The sequence below is a fragment of the Procambarus clarkii genome, chromosome 25, assembly GCF_040958095.1.
Source record: "Procambarus clarkii isolate CNS0578487 chromosome 25, FALCON_Pclarkii_2.0, whole genome shotgun sequence".
NCBI classification, from domain to species: Eukaryota; Metazoa; Arthropoda; class Malacostraca; order Decapoda; family Cambaridae; genus Procambarus; species Procambarus clarkii.
Window position 1 is genome coordinate 23,255,425 of NC_091174.1, and position 20,405 is coordinate 23,275,829.

The 20,405-nt window shown below is 46.4% G+C and overlaps 1 protein-coding gene across 1 annotated transcript in view; it reads left to right on the forward strand.

The window, feature by feature from the left end:
• The window catches only part of LOC123756575 (doublesex- and mab-3-related transcription factor 3), an 87,901-nt gene that overhangs the window by 22,927 nt on the left and 44,569 nt on the right, over positions 1 to 20,405 (forward strand). Inside the window, exon 2 of the mRNA XM_045739820.2 lies at positions 13,591 to 13,860. Within this exon, the coding sequence (XP_045595776.1) occupies positions 13,592 to 13,860 (269 nt within the window). The 5' untranslated portion in view covers position 13,591. The remainder of the gene's footprint in view (positions 1 to 13,590; positions 13,861 to 20,405) is intronic.

Genomic DNA, 20,405 nt, shown 5'->3' on the forward strand with positions numbered 1-20,405 from the left:
GTAGCGCTATGACAAGTGTTGTGGTGCTGTTGTAGCGCTGTGACAGGTGTTGTGGTGCTGTTGTAGTACTGTTGCGGATGTTGGGGTACAATTGTAGCGTTATGACAGGTTTTCTGGTGAGGTTGTAGCGCGGTGACAGGTGTTGTGGTGCTGTTGTAGCGTTGTGACAGGTGTTGTGGTGGGGATCTCGCTCTCTCTCTCTCTCTCTGTCTCTCTCTCTCTGTCTCTCTCTCTCTCCCTCTCTCTCTCTCTCTCTCTCTCTCTCTCTCTCTCTCTCTCTCTCTCTCTCTCTCTCTCTCTCTCTCTCTCTCTCTCTCTCTCTCTCTCTCTCTCTCTCTCTCTCTCTGTCTCTCTCTCTCTCTGTCTCTCTCTCTCCCTCTCTCTCTCTCTCTCTCTCTCTCTCTCTCTCTCTCTCTCTCTCTCTCTCTCTCTCTCTCTCTCTCTCTCTCTCTCTCTCTCTCTCTCTCTCTCTCTCTCTCTCTCTCTCTCACTGTCTCTCTTACTCTCTCGCAATATAAGCGTATCAATCAAACATTTCGCAAAGTTTTACCTTTGGGCCGGGCCTACATTTATGACCCCCCGGGACAAGCTGACTAAGCCAAGTGGTGTTTGTACAGTGTGGCTGCTGATACTCAGCTGTTCCCGTGACCTTACAGCTGGCCCGCTTTTCACTTTTGTGGAGTCTGATGCCATTTACTCAGCTGGTGTCGGCAACACATTAATTGCGTCCGTTACTTTATGGTATCATGACTTCCTTTCAGGCCATACATCTGAGCTGACCAGAGCATGTTATCCCTCACCATATATATCAAATGGCGCGCATATCCTCTTTTTGAAATATATCTTGGCTGCTCTGCGCAGCCTTGTTCTTACTCTCATGGTGGGTAGTGTGAATAGTTCCGTTATTTGGGAATTTATGGGGCGTTGTTCGGCTTTTTTTTAATTGCTTCAATAAATTAACCGTAAATGCCCTAATAACGGAACTACCCACCATGAGAGTAGGAGCAAGACCGGAACACGAAGATTCCAACGTAATCTTTGTATGTTCTTCCTACTTTTTTTTTTTTTTACTTTATTCATCCCCATTTACGTCCCCAATTTTTGCCCTATACTTCCCTTCTACTGTTCGCCATACTCCTCATCTATTTGTATTATGTACCTGACCTCTCTAATGGTATAAACCAATACGCCCAGTGCAGTCCCATCACTTGAGAATGAACCATGTAGGTTCGAAATGTTGAGTACATATATAATTAGTGTAATACGTTCTACAGTTAAATTATTATTTTAGTTTACCTCGAACAAAGATGGTATTTGTAGAAATACTAAACCAAGATGCAAGAGCACTCGTCAGAGGAATAGAAGCCCTGAACAAGAAAATGCAGAATATGCTGTCATATTCAATGAATCATTTCTTAATAAAAATCTGCTGCCAGTATACACCAATATATATATATATATATATATATATATATATATATATATATATATATATATATATATATATATATATATATATGTATATATATATATATATATATATATATATATATATATATATATATATATATATTTATATTATATATATATATATATATATATTATATTTATATATATATATATATATATATATATATATATATATATATATATATATATATATATATATTTAGTTTCCTTAGACTGTTAACAGTCTAAGGAAACTACTCCAAGCTTGTACTAAAGAGGCACCCTTCTTGAGCCCGGATGGGCACATGTATAAGCAAGTAGATGGGGTCGCCATGGGTTCTCCCCTAGGTGTCCTGTTTGCAAACTTCTACATGGGTACCATCGAGCAAAAAGTCTTAGTCGACATGAACTTGAAACCGGCCATATACTGCAGGTATGTTGACGACATTTATACACAGGTACCTGATGTCAGACATCTGCAGGAGCTGAAGGAGGCATTTGAGCAGAATTCTGTGTTGCGTTTCACTTACGAGATGGAGAAGGATGGGAAGCTGCCCTTTCTAGATGTAACAGTCATGGAAAGGAGCGGAGTTTTCCACACTGCAGTCTACACTAAGGAAACAAACATAGGAATGTGCCTGAATGCCAACAGTGACTGGCCGGACAGGTACAAGAGGAGTGTTGTTAACACTTATGTCGACCGTGCTCTCAGCCACAGCTCAGAATGGAAGCAAGTCGACGAAGAACTCTGTAGGGTAAGGCAGGTCCTAGTCAACAACGGCTTCTCCAATGGTTTCGTCGAAGACATCATAAGAAGGAAAGTGAAACGCCATGCAACCTCTGAAGAGACAACTAACACAACACCTATACCCCCTATTAGACTATTTTACAGGAACTTCTTTTCCACAGCCCATAAAACGGAGGAAAGGGTCCTGAAAGATATTGTCAGTAGAAACGTTATCCCTACAGACATAAACCAGAAGATACAACTGACAATTTACTATAAAACCCAAAGAACGGCCAGCCTACTCATGAGAAACTCTCCAGACACAAAGCAGAACGTTTTAAAAGAGACCAACGTCGTCTATGCCTTCAAATGCCTTCTTGGGGACTGTAAGCCTCAAAAACTCAGTATATAGGCAAGACAACAACATCTCTTTCCAGGCGTTTAACGATGCATAAGCAACAGAGCTCCATTAAGGAACATATAGCCTCTTCCCACAACCAAACCATCACCAGAGAAATCTTAGCAAACAACACAGAAATCATCGATAGATACAGCGATAGCAGGCGGCTCGACGTCTGCGAGGCACTACACATCAAGAAGTCAACACCAGCAATCAACAGCCAATTAATGCACAACTATATTCTACCCACTTCAAGACTCCGCTCCAATATAGAAGCATCAAGAAATATGGGCCAATAAAAATAGGCCTTCTGCAGTTACCTACTTTTAATACCTGTTTGTATTTCATTGTTTCGTGTTCTGTCTTGTGTTAAAAGTTTATTTTCACCTCATCCAAAACTATTGTAACATGTCACTTCACCCAAATGTAGGTATAAAAACTCGAAAGATGTTTAAGCTCTATTCAGTTAAAGTTGTGTGTGTTTGTGTAAACTAAAGTCTTTGAAAATGTAATAAGTTTTACGAAACGCGCTCAAGTGTCGCGTCAGACTAGAAATAAAAATGAATTTTGGAGAATTGATCTTTGAATTACCATCAACAGTGAAAAGAAACGTAAGAAAGATCGAGAAAATTCGTGTTAGAATTATTAATCTTACTTTTTCGGTCATATTTAATATATATATATATATATATATATATATATATATATATATATATATATATATATATATATATATATATATATATATATATATATATATATATATATATATATATATATATATATATATATATATATATATATGCGAACAAGCCTGAATGGTCCCCAATGTATATGAATGTCCTCCAGCGCCTCAGTGTCGCAGTTCAGAGAGGAAATGCGTGCTGTATCCTGGGTACGCACCCAACCTCCGAGGAGCTGGACGAGGTCTTCGAACGCTGATTGTTTAATTGTTATATATTGTGTGTGTGTGTGTGTGTTCTCTGTAAACTATATATATATATATATATATATATATATATATATATATATATATATATATATATATATATATATATATATATATATATATTTATATATATATATATATATATATATATATATATATATTTATATATATATATATATATATATATATATATATATATATATATATATATATATATATATATATATATATATATATATATATATATATATATATACACCGGTCGAAGATTGAACGCCGACCTGCATGACGCGAGACCCTCGCTCAACCGTCCAGCCCAAGTGGTCATCATGGTGAAAGAAACTCTGCCCATTTGTTTCCGCCATCGCCGGGAATCGATCCCCGGTCCACAGGACTATGAATCCCGAGTGCCTACCACTCAGCCACCAGGTGCCGAAACCTCATGTCTCCTTGTCTTTGAGAGTGGACGGGAATTAAAAAAACAAACTTTTAATCTTGCAAAGTCTGCTTTACTGTAATTGACAAAACTTGTACTTTAATTTTGTTTAGATAGTTGTTAAGTGATCCAAATAATGATTTAGTTAAGATATGTGTGTGTAGGTTTAAGAATCTTTGAGCTGAATTAAGTACAGATACAGCATTGCACTTGAAGATGCAAATTATCCCTAAAAAGGAGAGAAAAGATTTAGCATTCATTAACATGGTATATGTGCACCAGAAACTTAACAGAAATAAATGACAAACGTCATGTTATCGAAGAACACTTAATGCAGTTAGATGAGAATAGCAAGTGTAAATTTCGCTACTCAAATATTAACCAAGACAGTCGTGGAGGTACTGGGAAGTCTCACACTGGGAGGAGGCAGGATGGCGCAGTGGAAGAAGCGCCAACTGGGACTCAGAAGGTTGGTAATTGCACCTTAGGGACTATTCACAAGCAGAGACCTACATCAGCTTGGTGCGTTAATGATTGGTTCTCTCGCCGCGGCACCAACCACGGTGCCTTGGCGCCAAAGTTGGTGTCCCTCTGTTTCTCACCCTCTCAGTCCAGAAAATACGCAATCGTCTCCTTTCCACGAAACCATGATAGGCTGGTGAGATCCCTGAGGAATCTTTTCCTCCTTGCACGCCGTAGGCGAAGCATTGCATGCAATCTAATCTTCTCCCCTCTGATGTCGTGTGTTGCCCCTCAGGCTTTTGTAACTAGTGTAATCGTTTTCCACCTCTCAAAACATTCATCATGTGTCACGAGAAGAAAGTTGTCTTATTAAACTGTTCGTAGACGTTCTGGGGAGGTTAGCACACTAAGGAAATCTGAACGTTAGAATGGGTGCTGCCCCTCTAGCTCCAACCCTCTCCTTCTCGTATCTATCGAGCTTATTTCTAAAGTTGGCTTCCAACCTATTCCACTCTTCTACCACAATATTGTCAAAACAATAATTAAGCGTATCCTTCTTTAGCTCACATACTTTGTTCATGTCGCCCTGTTTATACATCTCTCATCCACTTGATGTCTTCCATCATTTGAATTGTTGTCGCAGGAGGCGGCTAATTTATTGTGCACCCCATACTCATCCTGTGAGAGGTAGCGCAAAACGCATTACAGAGGGCACAAATGGTGTTTATCCAACCTCAACTTAGATTATAACATAAACAATTTCATCCATCTTTCACACCTAATAATTATAATGTCCGGTAGTTAAAGAGAATGTTCTGGGAGTTGGCAATGCCAAGGATCAGTCTTGTCATCCTACGGTGGATTCACTTGAGAGATCTCATGTCCTCTGTGTTCCGCGCATTAGTAAACGCGGAACACCTGGGTCTTAGGTATTGAGACTTAAGTATTGATAGTATTGTAAGTATTGACCTAAGTATCAATACCGACCTTTGTCGGTATTGATCCAATTCCATTTGTCCAAGTCTGTATAATTCATCCATAGACAATGTCACTGTCGTTTCCTAAATTTAGGACCTTATACCGACCAATTTAGAACTGTAATATACACTTTCATGTTTAATTCTGCAATGTAATAATATCTTTCTGGAGCTCTCACGGTTTCTCATTCGACTTTAATATGCGACTCTTACGTCATCCGAATACATACTGATATTGCTGTTCACCTAAACATATAAGTAAAAAACCTTTATTATGAACAAAGGTTGCAAATCCGACTTATGGGGCACAACACTAGTGACTACAGACACACCAATAGACAAGCAGAGACAAGAATCCAGTGTTGTATTTAAGGCAGGAAATTCTAAAATTAGTTGGAGACTTTTAAACGGGTACTCAAATTTTACAAAGAAAGAACTAGACCTTCAAAATGCATTGGAACTTGCTCTTGAAGAATGCTATCAACACGTTATCATGCATACTGCCATTGAAACCTTGCAGCAAGAACACTTCCGGGACATAATTGTGACAATAAATGCGTTAATTATAACATTCAAACATAAATGTCGTCAAATGCTTACTAGGAAATGATACTGCTGATGATGGTAAAAACCTTGCAACTAAGAGAAGGAACGTAGACATTTACATACCACAGTCTAGCACAGATTACGATAGGTATTAGCGATAAAGCAATGACGAAGATGTACAGCGATCACAACGTAGCAGCTGCAACATCGACAGCTGCTGATTCAGGCTGGTACAAGAATTCAACTAGCTACGAACCACTTATTTCGATGAAAGGATACAAGAAAAGGGCACATACACCGCATCAGGGTTGGATACCCATGTGCCTGCATACCCAACTATCAAACTAATCACACACACAACACTCACACTCAGTTTATTGCTAAGTTAGGTACACTAGAACACATACTCAATATACAATCTAAAAGCTACATCACACAGACAATATACACCGACATATCACTCACTTCAACTTATAAACCTGCTTCTCTCCCCCACTACATATGTCCTCCCCACCACTACACCTGTCCTTCCCACCACTACACCTACCCTCCACACTATTACACCTGCCCTCCCATCACTACATCTGTACTCCCCACTACTACACCTGCTCTCCCCTTCACTACATCTGCCCTCCCTATTACTACACTTGTCCTCCCCATCACTACATCTGCCCTTCCTAGTACTACACTTCTCCTCCCCAACACTACATCTGCCCTCCTCACTACTACACCATTACACCTGCCCTCTCCACTACTACACCTGCCCTCTCCACTACTACACCTGCCGTCTCCACTACTACACCTGCCTTCTCCACTACTACACCTGCCCTCTCCACTACTACACCTGCCGTCTCCACTACTACACCTGCCCTCTCCACTACTACACCTGCCCTCTCCACTACTATACCTGCCCTCTCCACTACTACACCTGCCCTCCCTACTACTTCACCTGCCCTCCCCGTCACTACACCTGTCCTCTCCGTCACTACACCTGCCCTTCCCGTCACTAGACCTGTCCTCCCCGTCACTACACCTGCCCTTCCCGTCACTAGACCTGCCCTTCCCGTCACTAGACCTGCCCTCCCTGTCACTACACCTGCCCTCCCTGTCACTACACCTGCCCTCCCCGTCACTACACCTGCCCTCCCTGTCATTACACCTGCCCTCCCTGTCACTACACCTACCCTCCCTGTCACTACACCTGCCCTCCCTGTCACTACACCTGCCCTCCCTGTCACTACACCTGCCCTCCCTGTCACTACACCTGCCCTCCCTGTCACTACACCTGCCCTCCCTGTCACTACACCTGCCCTCCCTGTCACTACACCTGCCCTCCCCGTCACTACACCTGCCCTCCCTGTCACTACACCTACCCTCCCTGTCACTACACCTGCCCTCCCCGTCACTACACCTGCCCTCCCTGTCACTACACCTACCCTCCCTGTCACTACACCTGCCCTCCCTGTCACTACACCTGCCCTCCCTGTCACTACACCTGCCCTCCCTGTCACTACACCTGCACTCCCTGTCACTACACCTGCCCTCCCTGTCACTACACCTGCCCTCCCTGTCACTACACCTGCCCTCCCCGTCACTACACCTGCCCTCCCTGTCACTACACCTACCCTCCCTGTCATTACACCTGCCCTCCCCGTCACTACACCTGCCCTCCCTGTCACTACACCTACCCTCCCTGTCACTACACCTGCCCTCCCCGTCACTACACCTGCCCTCCCTGTCACTACACCTGCCCTCCCCGTCACTACACCTGCCCTCCCTGTCACTACACCTGCCCTCCCTGTCACTACACCTGCCCTCCCCGTCACTACACCTGCCCTCCCTGTCACTACACATTTCCTCATAAACAGTGAAAGTATTTTACTTCTCCCAAAATACCCTCATCCCTCATCTTGGCAACATCTCTCAATGTGATATTCAATTTCAACCTCATGATTGGGCCCTTGGAAGTAAGGTGGGCGGGGGAAGAAGAGGCACATGAGTCTCTTTTGCATCATAGCATAAGGTTCAGAATTTCTCATGGCAACTAATAGGGATACGCCCGAGTGTCCGCCAACAATACTGTTCTCATTATGGAGAGGCTACGAATTTTGCGTTAAATGTTTACATGTTTTAATAATTATTTAATTCTCCCCCTTTTACGTTTTTATTTATATTCTAATTTAAAACAAATCTTTACAATAATTATTACATAACGTTACTTGGGTTAATGTACCTAGTTTTAACGAGCTTACAACTACAGTAGCAAGTGATGAGGAGGAGTGAGTGAGGATGTGTTATCTGGTCCAGAGAACGAGGAGCAGTAGAGTGAGGTGAGAGTAGCGACCGGGAGGAAGAGCAGTGACCGGGAGGACGAGCGGCGACCGGGAGGGAGGGCAGCGACCGGGAGGGAGGGCAGCGACCGGGAGGGAGGGCAGCGACCGGGAGGGAGGGCAGCGACCGGGAGGGAGGGCAGCGACCGGGAGGGAGAGCAGCGACCGGGAGGGAGGGCAGCGACCGGGAGGGAGGGCAGCGACCGGGAGGGAGGGCAGCGACCGGGAGGGAGGGCAGCGACCGGGAGGGAGGGCAGCGACCGGGAGGGAGGGCAGCGACCGGGAGGAAGAGGAGGACGTCCGGTAGTGGACAAGCGGAACGCTGGCACGTCACTCACCACCAGTGTGGTCCACGAGGAACAAGCACAAGAGTTTTTGTGCTTTGTTTTCTTTGTTAGTCTTTAGTTTCTCCTTTTCGCGTGCTCAGTGATTAGCGCAGTCGGTCCCGTGACCTATTCCCGGGCACGGCGAGACGTTTGGCCGTTTTCCTTATTATTGTGAGTTATATAACTGACGTGGAATAAAGCTAGTCCTTATTTAGGCGAGGCACCGATAACAGAAATGCTACTGCACCAGGAAGCTAACCTGGGAAATTCCGTGATAGTTTAACTCGTGATATGAAGAGTGAAGGCAAGCTGTCTCTTTAGGAAGTAACAGTTTTGGAAAGGAACTGAGTCTCCCACACACTACTCAAGAAACTAACATAGGAATGTGCCTTATTCCTAGGAGCAAGTACCCAAATTGGAACAAGCTATGAGGCCTACGTCAACCGTGCTTTCACACAGCTCCAGTCGCAAGATATTGGCAAGAAACTTAGTAGAGGGAAGTCCTTGTTAGCATTTGATACTATAATGGCTATATCGATGAGATCATCCAAAGAAAGTGAACTACAGTGTTACCATTCATGAAGAGATCAACACAACACAGCTTCTCCCATTTATAAAATTATTGAGGAAGATTTTTTGATAGCCTACAAGACAGACGAATGAGTTCTGTAAGACATAATCAATAAAAACGTGACCTTTACCAATACGAGTAGAAGACATACATCACAATACATTACAAGAGTTACACCACCGACGTTAAGGGACAACCCTGAAGACACGCATTTTTTTTTATTCCCTTCCGTGTCCACTTGAAACTATAAGTCACAACTAAATAAATATAGGCAGGAGGACACCATCTCCCACGGCACCGCACACTGCACAAACAACAAGGCTCCACTACTGATCACATAATTTCTACTTGAAACTAATATATCACCGGAGAGATACTGATCAGAAATACAGAAATAATCTAAAAATACAGCTGTGCTGTATAGTAATTCTGGCTTCGTGTTTTCTTCTGATAATTATATCTGTCTATAGATATAATAGATATCTATATTATAAATACAGCGACAATAGATGAAGAGACATAGCAGAAGCACATAATATGAAACAACAGAAGACAACGGCCACTTTGCTTCACACGTGACACCATAGCCGACCAATGTCATTGCTGGACAAAATTCCCGACACAATATCTACCGACACAGTGTCTCCCGACACAGTCTCTACCGACAGAGTATCTCCCGACACAGTATCTACCGACACAGTCTCTACTGACAGAGTATCTCCCGACACAATATCTACCGACAGAGTATCTCCCGGCACAGTATCTCCCTCCCGACACAATATCTACCGACAGAGTATCTCCCGACACAATATTTACCGACAGAGTATCTACCAACAGAGTATCTCCCGACACAGTATCTTCCGACAGAGTATCTGCCGACACTGTATCTCCCGACAGAGCATCTATCGACAGAGTATCTCCTGACACAGTATCTATCGACCGAGTAACTCCCGACACAGAGCCTTCCGACACAGTACCTCCCGACACAGTGTCTTCCGACACAGTATCTCTCGACACAGTATCTACCGACTCAGTATCTACCGATACAGTATCTCCCGACACAATATCTACCGACACAGTATCTCCCGACTCAGTATCTCTCGACTCAGTATCTACCTCTCCTCATCTCACCCACCGCGTATATGTTGCTGTATTTGTCTTCTAATACTGACTCCCTCTGTCTCTGAGGAATATAAATTGTACCTTAACAAATTATATGACCCATTCAAATAGAAAACGAGCCATTTAAAAAAAATCAACGTTCCTCATATGTGAAGAGAACTTGTATAAATATTGTGATGAATCGTTCTAGAATCATAGATAATTCAATGATATATGACATGAACGACTGAGTGTTGGAGAGTGGAGGTACACACACTGCTGGAGGAGGCCTCACCACACACTGCTGGTGGAGGCCTCACCACACACTGCTGGTGGAGGCCTCACCACACACTGCTGGTGGAGGCCTCACCACACACTACTGGTGGAGGCCTCACCACACACTGCTGGTGGAGGCCTCACCACACACTGCTGGAGGAGGCCTCACCACACACTGCTGGAGGAGGCCTCACCACACACTGCTGGTAGAGGCCTCACCACACACACTGCAGGTGGAGGCCTCACCACACACTGCAGATGGAGGCCTCACCACACACTGCAGGTGGAGGACTCACCACACACTGCTGGTGGAGGCCTCACCACACACTGCAGGTGGAGGTCTCAACACACACACTGCTGGAGGAGGCCTCACCACACACACTGCTGGAGGAGGCCTCACCACACACACTGCAGGTGGAGGCCTCACCACACACACTGCAGGTGGAGGCCTCAACACACACACACTGCAGGTGGAGGCCTCACCACACACTACAGGTGGAGGCTTCACCACACACAATGCAGGTGGAGGCCTCACCACACACTGCAGATGGAGGCATCACCACACACTCCAGGTGGAGGACTCACCACACACTGCTGGTGGAGGCCTCACCACACACTGCAGGTGGAGGCTTCAACACACACACTGCAGGTGGAGGCCTCTCCACACACTGCAGGTGGAGGCCTCTCCACACACTGCAGGTGGAGGCCTCACCACACACACTGTAGGTGGAGGCCTCACCACACACTGCAGGTGGAGGCCTCACCACACACTGCAGGTGGAGGCCTCAACACACACACACTGCAGGTGGAGGCCTCACCACACACACTGCAGGTGGAGGCCTCACCACACCCTACAGGTGGAGGCCTCACCACACACACTGCAGGTGGAGGCCTCACCACACACTGCAGGTGGAGGCCTCACCACACACTGCAGATGGAGGCCTCACCACACACTGCAGGTGGAGGCCTCAACACACACACTGCAGGTGGAGGCCTCAACACACACACTGCAGGTGGAGGCCTCACCACACACTGCAGGTGGAGGCCTCACCACACACACTGCAGGTGGAGGCCTCAACACACACACACTGCAGGTGGAGGCCTCACCACACACACTGCAGGTGGAGGCCTTATAACACACACTGCAGGTGGAGGCCTCACCACACACTGCAGGTGGAGGCCTCACCACACACTGCAGGTGGAGCCCTCACCACACACTGCAGGCGGAGGCCTTACCACACACACTGCAGGTGGAGGCCTCACCACACACTGCTGGTGGAGGCCTCACCACACACACTGCAGGTGGAGGCCTCACCACACACACTGCAGGTGGAGGCCTCACCACACACACTGCAGGTGGAGGCCTCACCACACACTGCAGGTGGAGGCCTCACCACACACACTGCAGGTGGAGCCCTCATCACACACTGCAGGTAGAGGCCTCACCACACACACTGCAGGTGGAGGCCTCATCACACACTGCAGGTAGAGGCCTCACCACACACACTGCAGGTGGAGGCCTCAACACACACACTGCAGGTGGAGGCGTCATCACACACTGCAGGTGGAGGCCTCACCACACACACTGCAGGTGGAGGCCTCTCCACACACTGCAGGTGGAGGCCTCACCACACACACTGCAGGTGGAGGCCTCACCACACACACTGCAGGTGGAGGCCTCAACACACACACTGCAGGTGGAGGCCTCATCACACACTGCAGGTGGAGGCCTCACCACACACACTGCAGGTGGAGGCCTTATAACACACACTGCAGGTGGAGGCCTCACCACACACTGCTGGTGGAGGCCTCACCACACACACTGCAGGTGGAGGCCTCACCACACACACTGCAGGTGGAGGCCTCACCACACACACTGCAGATGGAGGCCTCACCACACACTGCAGGTGGAGGCCTCAACACACACACTGCAGGTGGAGGCCTCACCACACACTGCAGGTGGAGGCCTCACCACACACACTGCAGGTGGAGGCCTCACCACACACTGCAGGTGGAGGCCTCACCACACACTGCAGGTGGAGGCCTCACCACACACACTGCAGGTAGAGGCCTCAACACACACACTGCAGGCAGACATATAGACAAAGATAGGCCTGCAGAGTGACTTAGTCGATCAGAGCAAATATAGTGAGAGAGGAACAGAGAAAAACAGAGACTGAGTGACAGCAGCACACAAAGACAGACGCAGACACAAAGAGAGCGGGGGGGATGTTAAAAGTTTAACATCCCCAATTCTTCAGGGAAGAAATGGCTTCGAACCGGGGGCCACAGGATTACGAGTCTTACGCCCTGTCCACTCTGCTACCAGCTCCCCTAAACGTGTGTGTGTGTGTGTGTGTGTGTGTGTGTGTGTGTGTGTGTGTGTGTGTGTGTGTGTGTGTGTGTGTGTGTGTGTGTGTGTGTGTGTGTGTGTGTGTGTGTGTGTGTGTGTGTGTGTGTGTGTGTGTGTGTGTGTGTGTGTGTGTGTGTTTACTGGTTGTGTTTTTGCGGGGGTTGAGCTTTGCTCTTTCGGCCCGCCTCTCAACTGTCAATCAACTGTTTACTAACTACTTTTTTTTTTTTTTTTTTTTTCACACCACACACACCCCAGGAAGCAGCCCGTGACAGCTGACTAACTCCCAGGTACCTATTTACTGCTAGGTAACAGGGGCACTTAGGGTGAAAGAAACTTTGCCCATTTGTTTCTGCCTCGTGCGGGAATCGAACCCGCGCCACAGAATTACGAGTCCTGCACGCTATCCACCTGGCTACGAGGCCCCCCAACCTCGTGTGTGTGTGTGTGTGTGTGTGTGTGTGTGTGTGTGTGTGTGTGTGTGTGTGTGTGTGTGTGTGTGTGTGTGTGTGTGTGTGTGTGTGTGTGTGTGTGTGTGTGTGTGTTTGTGTGTGTGTGTGTGCCTGCTCGCGCGCGTGTGTTTGCGTGACTATGTCTGTATGGCTGTGCCTGTGAGTGCATACATGAGGGTATGTGTGAATTTAAGTGCAAAGAACGCGTAGTGTGTTACACTTGTGTGTCTTACAGCATGAGTAGTGAGGAGGGAAGGATGAGCAGCCGCCGCGTCTCTCCCTCACCGGCCAAGACGACTTCCTCTTCCGCCACCAGCAAAAAGCCTGTAGTATCATCCCGGCGCCTGCTGAGGACTCCCAAGTGTGCTCGCTGCAGGAACCATGGGGTGGTATCTTGTCTGAAGGGTCACAAGAAGCTGTGCCGCTGGCGAGACTGTCGCTGTGCAAACTGCCTGCTTGTGGTGGAGCGCCAGAGAGTCATGGCTGCTCAGGTCGCTCTCAGAAGGTCAGTGTCTTCATTAACACCTTCACATTCTATTTACTGCCCAACAATTTGTTAGATATAATAAATATTATATAATGTAGATATGGTTTATTATACCCATTTCGATTGTTTTAAGAGCACGTGAACCTTAATTCGTGGAGTTTGAGGTCTGACACGAGGCAGTAGTGAAGAGTATTGTATTTGTTTGTCCTAAAGTACTTATCTAACAGTCAATATGGCTAGCACTTCGTAGTCTGCTGCTCGTTAATATGGGGGACTATTAACTTCACTTGCGAGTCTAAGCAAATTAGTGCATAAAGCGTAGACACAGAGTTCTGCCATTGATAGACAGGGGTGGGGATATTTGGGGACATTTGCCTTCTTCCAGCTACTGGGCAACTCTTCCTTCGTAAGTGATTCATCGTAAATCCTTGCTAGATGCAAGTTTAGGGGCTGCACTGTCTTGTTTAGTATCCACGGTGACACATTTTCTGGTCCAACTGCTTTAGTTTCATCCAGTGCTGTTAGCTTTTGCATTACCTCCTCTGCTGTCACTTCTATATCCGTTAGTCTCTCATCTTGGGTCATCTCCTCACCTAACAATGGGAGCTGCTCAGGCTCGGTTGTGAGCATTCCATGGAAACTGACATTCAGTGTCTCGCAGATTTCCTTGTCGCTTTCTCTATATGTCCCTTATGTTTACTGTGAGTCTTGTTACTTGGTCGTTCACCGACATTTTCCTTCTTATATGACTATGCAGTACTTTAGGTTGCTTTTTCGTTTTCAATGTAATATCGTTTTCATAATTCCTTTCTGATACTCTCGTTATATTAATGTATTCTTTCCTAGCTCTGTTGCATCTAATCTTATTGTGCTCTGTCCTTTGTCCTCTGCACTTTCTTCACTCCCTCCTGCTTCTCATTTTTGCTTCCTGGCACTGTCTATTAAACCATGCGTTTTTATATGCCCTCCTACTTTTTTCCTTTACTGTTGGTATAAAACTCTCTTCGGCCTCCTTGCATTTCCACTTGACTAAGTCCATCATATCTTGCACTGTTGTTCCTCTTAGTTCTTCTTCCCACTGCATTTCACCCAAATATTCTCCAATCCTCTGCTGTATTAGATACACCATCAGCATTGGTGTACCAAACCTTAAGAGTTTTCTTGGAAAATCTGTTACTAGAGATCATATAGTTCATCTGCACACATGTCTGCCTCTGTGTGTTCTGAAGGGGAGAGATGAATGCAGTCCAATCTCCAATAAGTAGTTGTGAGGTGGGAAGTGCCCGGGAGTAGGGAAGGGGATGAGAGGCTAAGGGGATCTAGGAGCCAGATTGCTGGTGCGCGGATGGGGGTCTAGGCAATTAGGGAGATATGGGGGGGGGGGGGCGAATGGGTGTCTGGGCAGCTATGGGTTTCTGAAGGGCGTTGTGGGTCTGAGTGGTTGGAAAGGTGAGGAGTAAAGAGGTTGGGGGATCGCGAGGTGAGGGGATCATACTGGAGACGAGGTGTAAAGGGAGGATGATGGTTGTGGGGGGGGATAAGGGGAGGAGAGGGGGATTAGAGGATTGGTTGGAGCAGATGGTATTGCTCTCACCTAGTTGTGATTACGAGGATTAAGCTTTGGCTCTTTGGTCTTTGTGTGTGTACTCACCTAGTTGTGCTTGCAGTGGATGCGCTCTGGTTCTTTGGTCTCTGTGTGTGTACTCACCTAGTTGTGCTTGTGGGGATTTAGCTTTGGCTCTTTGGTTGCGCCTCTCAACCGTCAATCTACTGGTGGACAGATTCCTGAGCTTCTCGAGCTCTATCATATCTTTATTTGAAATTGTATGGAGTCAGCCTCCACCATCACTCCCTAGTGCATTCCATTTACTAACTACTCTGACAGTGAAAAAGTTCTTTCTAATGTCTCTGTGGCTTATTTGGGTACTCAGCTTCCACCTGTGACCCCCTTGTGCGTATAAAACCCGTGTAAAATAATCCATACTTGTCTTCCCTGTCAATTCCCCCTGAGAATTTCGTAGGTGGTGATCATGTCTTCCCGAGCTCTACTCTCTTTTAGCGACATGAAGTGCAGTTCACGCAGGTTTTCCTCATAACTCCTGCCTCGTAGTTCTGGGACTAACCTAGTGGCATACCTCTGAACTTTTTCCAGCTTCGTCTTTTGCTTGACTAGGTATGGGTTCCATGCTGGGGCCGCATACTCCAGGACTGGCCTTACATATGTGGTTATCTTGAGATATCTTGAGGTTATCTTGAGATGATTTCGGGGCTTTAGTGTCCCCGCGGCCCGGTCCTAGACCAGGCCTCCACCCCCAGGAAGCAGCCCGTGACAGCTGACTAACACCCAGGTACCTATTTACTGCTAGGTAACAGGGGCATTCAGGGTGAAAGAAACTTTGCCCATTTGTTTCTGCCTCGTGCGGGAATCGAACCCGCGCCACAGAATTACGAGTCCTGCGCGCTATCCACCAGGCTACGAGGCCCCTACGATGTGGTATACAAGGTTCTGATGGATTCCTTATACAGGTTTCTGAAGGCTTTTCTGATGTTACCAGTGATTTGTTGTACACCAGGGATAGTGGCAGGCACAGATTTTCTGCTCTTTCCTTAGTGCCAAACCATACAAAGAGCATCGTGGTGCCTGTTATGTAGTCATGGTAGTATCCATGGTGAGACTCCATCTGGGTCTATAGCCTTTGTCATATCCAAATCTAGCAGATGGTTCCTCACCTCCCTACTGGTAATCACAAACTCCTCTAGTGATGTCTGGTTAGATATTCCCTCTCTTATCTCTGGGACTTCTCCTTGCTCTACTGTGAAGACTTCCAGGAATTTCTTATTGAATTCTTCACACACTTCCTTGTCGTTCGTAGTGAATCTGTCTGCCCCAATCCTAAGTTTCATTACTTGTTCCTTCACTGTTATTTTTCTCCTGATGTGGCCGTGTATCAATTTAGGATGTCTTTGCCTTGCATGCTATGTCATTTTCATATTGTCGCTCTGAAACTCTTCTCACCTTAACGTATTCATTCCTGGCGCTCAAGTATCTTTCTCTGCCCTCTAGGTGTCCTGTTATTTCTAAAGTTTCTCCACGCCCTTGTACTTGGTTTGCTAGCTTACATCTCTGTTAAGCCATGGGTTTCTTGTCTGCATTTAATTTTCTCCTTATGGAATGGGATGAACTTGTCTACTGCCTCCTTACACTTCTGCATGATGTAGTCCATCATATCCTTGGCCGTCTTTCCTCTGAGCTCTGTTTCTCAAGCTAAATCTGTAGGAATTTCCTTATCTCCTCATAGTTTCCCTTCCGGAATGCCGGCCTTTTGTTTTTTGGGCCCCTTCCTTGAGTACCTTAACCCTACTTCAGTCAAGTACTCAAACATCAGTACATTGTGATCACTTATTCCCACGGGGGCTTCGAAACCGATTTCACTTATTTGTAAGTCGTTCAAAGTGAAGACTAGATCGAGTATCGCTGGTTCATCGTTGTCTCTCATTCTTGTGGGTCTACTGACATTCTCACTAACCAGGTTATTTGTCGCCACTACCAATAATTTAGCTCTCCATGTTTCCTCACCTCCACGCGGTTCCTTGTTTTCCCGGTCTATTGTCCGTAATTGAAGTCTCCCATGATGAGCAGATGGGATCGATTTTTACAGGTAGTAGCGGCTGCTCTCTCTATTATAGTGTTAACCGCCATGATGTTCCTGTCATACTCCTGCCTGGGTCTTTTGTCATTTTGTGTTGGGTTATGTATCACTGCTACTACTGCACTTGGTCCTCCCATCATCGTGATGCCTGTTATGTAGTCTCTGAACCCCTCGCCGCCCGGAATAACCATCTCATCGAAACTCCATTCCTTTCTCATCAGTAGGGTCATTCTGCCTCCTCCCCCTTCTTTCCCTCTCTTTCCTTATTACGGTGTAGTTCTGGGAGATCACCACATTCGTTATAATTCCTCAGAGTTTTGTGTGTGTGTGTGTGTACTCACCTAGTTGTGCTTGCGGTGGTTGAGCTTTGGCTCTTTGGTCCCGCCTCTCAAATGTCAATCAATTGGTGTACAGATACCTGAACCTACTGGGCTCTATCATATCTACATTTGAAACTGTTTATGGAATCTGCCTCCACCACATCACTACCTACGTGATGTGGTGGAGGCAGACCAAAATTCCCCTGAGACTTTTGTAGGTGGGTATCATGTCTCCCCTTACTCTTCTGTCTTCCAGGGGCGTGAGTTTGTGTGTGTGTGTGTTCACCTAGTTGTATTCACCTAGTTGTGTTTGCAGGGGTTGAGCTTTGCTCTTTCGGCCCGCCTCTCAACTGTCAATCAACTGTTTACTAACTACTTTTTTTTTCTCCACACAACACACACACACACACACCAGGAAACAGCCCGTGACAGCTGACTAACTCCCAGATACTTATTTACTGCTAAGTAACAGGGGCATTCATGGTGAAAGAAACTTTGCCCATTTGTTTCTGCCTGATGTGGGAATCGAACCAGCGCCACAGAATTATGAATCCTGCGCGCTATCCACTTGGCTACCAGGCTCCACCCGACGTGTGTGTGTGTGTGTGTGTGTGTGTGTGTGTGTGTGTGTGTGTGTGTGTGTGTGTGTGTGTGTGTGTGTATACTTAGTTGTACTTGTGGGTTGAGCTTTGGCTCTTTGGTCCCGCCTCTAAACCGTCGATCTACTGGCGTACAGATTCAGATATGTAGATCATATCTACATATGAAACTGTGTATGGAGTCAGCCTCCACCACATCACTGCTTAGTGCATTCCATTTACTAACTACTCTGACACTGAAAAAGTTCTTTCTAATGTCTTTGTAGCTCATTTGGGTACTCAGCTTCCACCTGTGTCCCTTTGTGCGTGCACCACCCGTGTTAAATAGTCCAGCCTTATCTTTAGATACCCTGTCAATTCCCCTGAGAGTTTTGGATGTGGTGATCATGTCTCTCCGAGCTCTTCTGTTTTATAGCGACGTGAGGTGCAGTTCACGCAGCCTTTCCTCATAACTCATGCCTATTAGTTCTAAGACTAACCTAGTGACATACCTCAGAACTTTTTCCTGCTAAGTCTTATGCTTGACAAGGTATGGGCTCCATGCTGGGGCCGCATACATCGACCAAACACCGGCCACTGATGAAGCCAAACTATACTCCAGGATTGGTCTTAATTAAATATGTGGTCTACAAGGTTCTGAAGGATTCCTTACACAGGTTTCTGAAAACAGTTCAGATGTTATCCAGCTTAGCATACGCCGCCGATGTTATTCTTTTGATGTGGGCCTCATTGTGTGGGTTTAAGGCTGTGTGTGTGTGTGAATTCCAATTCACACAGAAACCTTAATTATAGTTACAATAATGAGAAAGGGATTAGAAAACAATTTTAAATATACTTCTATGCAGTCCATGTTCTATAGCAGGGAGAATAACTCTCTTGGAGCACGATAGAAAGTGATGACAATGATGAAAAGAAGCCCCAAGTTGAGAGCAGACTTTACACTTTACTGAAGGAGACACTTCTCCAGTCAGAGGGTCTTCAGTAAAAACAAATCTCAGCTGGAACCTTCATCAGGACGAGCATTAATCAGCCACTAAATGATGAAGGATCCTCCTGATGTAGGTACCCCCTGATGAAGGTACCCCCTGATGAAGGTCCCCCCTGATGAAGGTACCTCTTGATGAAGGTACCTCTTGATGAAGGTACCCCCTGATGAAGGTACCTCCTGATGAAGGTCCCCCCTGATGAAGGTACCTCTTGATGAAGGTACCCCCTGATGAAGGTACCCCCTGATGAAGGTACCTCCTGATGAAGGTCCCCCCTGATGAAGGTACCTCTTGATGAAGGTACCCCCTGATGAAGGTACCCCCTGATGAAGGTACCTCCTGATGAAGGTCCCCCCTGATGAAGGTACCTCTTGATGAAGGTACCCCCTGATGAAGGTACCCCCTGATGAAGGTACCTCCTGATGAAGGTCCCCCCTGATGAAGGTACCTCTTGATGAAGGTACCCCCTGATGAAGGTACCCCCTGATGAAGGTACCTCCTGATGAAGGTCCCCCTGATGAAGGTACCTCTTGATGAAGGTACCCCCTGATGAAGGTACCCCCTGATGAAGGTACCTCCTGATGAAGGTCCCCCCTGATGAAGGTACCTCTTGATGAAGGTACCCCCTGATGAAGGTACCCCCTGATGAAGGTACCTCCTGATGAAGGTCCCCCCTGATGAAGGTACCTCTTGATGAAGGTACCCCCTGATGAAGGTACCCCCTGATGAAGGTACCCCCTGATGAAGGTACCCTCTGATGAAGGTACCCCCTGATGAAGGTACCTCCTGATGAAGGTACCCCCTGATGAAGGTACCTCTTGATGAAGGTACCCCATGATGAAGGTACCCCCTGATGAAGGTACCCCCTGATGAAGGTACCCTCTGATGAAGGTACCCCCTGATGAAGGTACCTCCTGATGAAGGTACCCCCTGATGAAGGTACCTCTTGATGAAGGTACCCCCTGATGAAGGTACCCCCTGATGAAGGTACCCCCTGATGAAGGTACC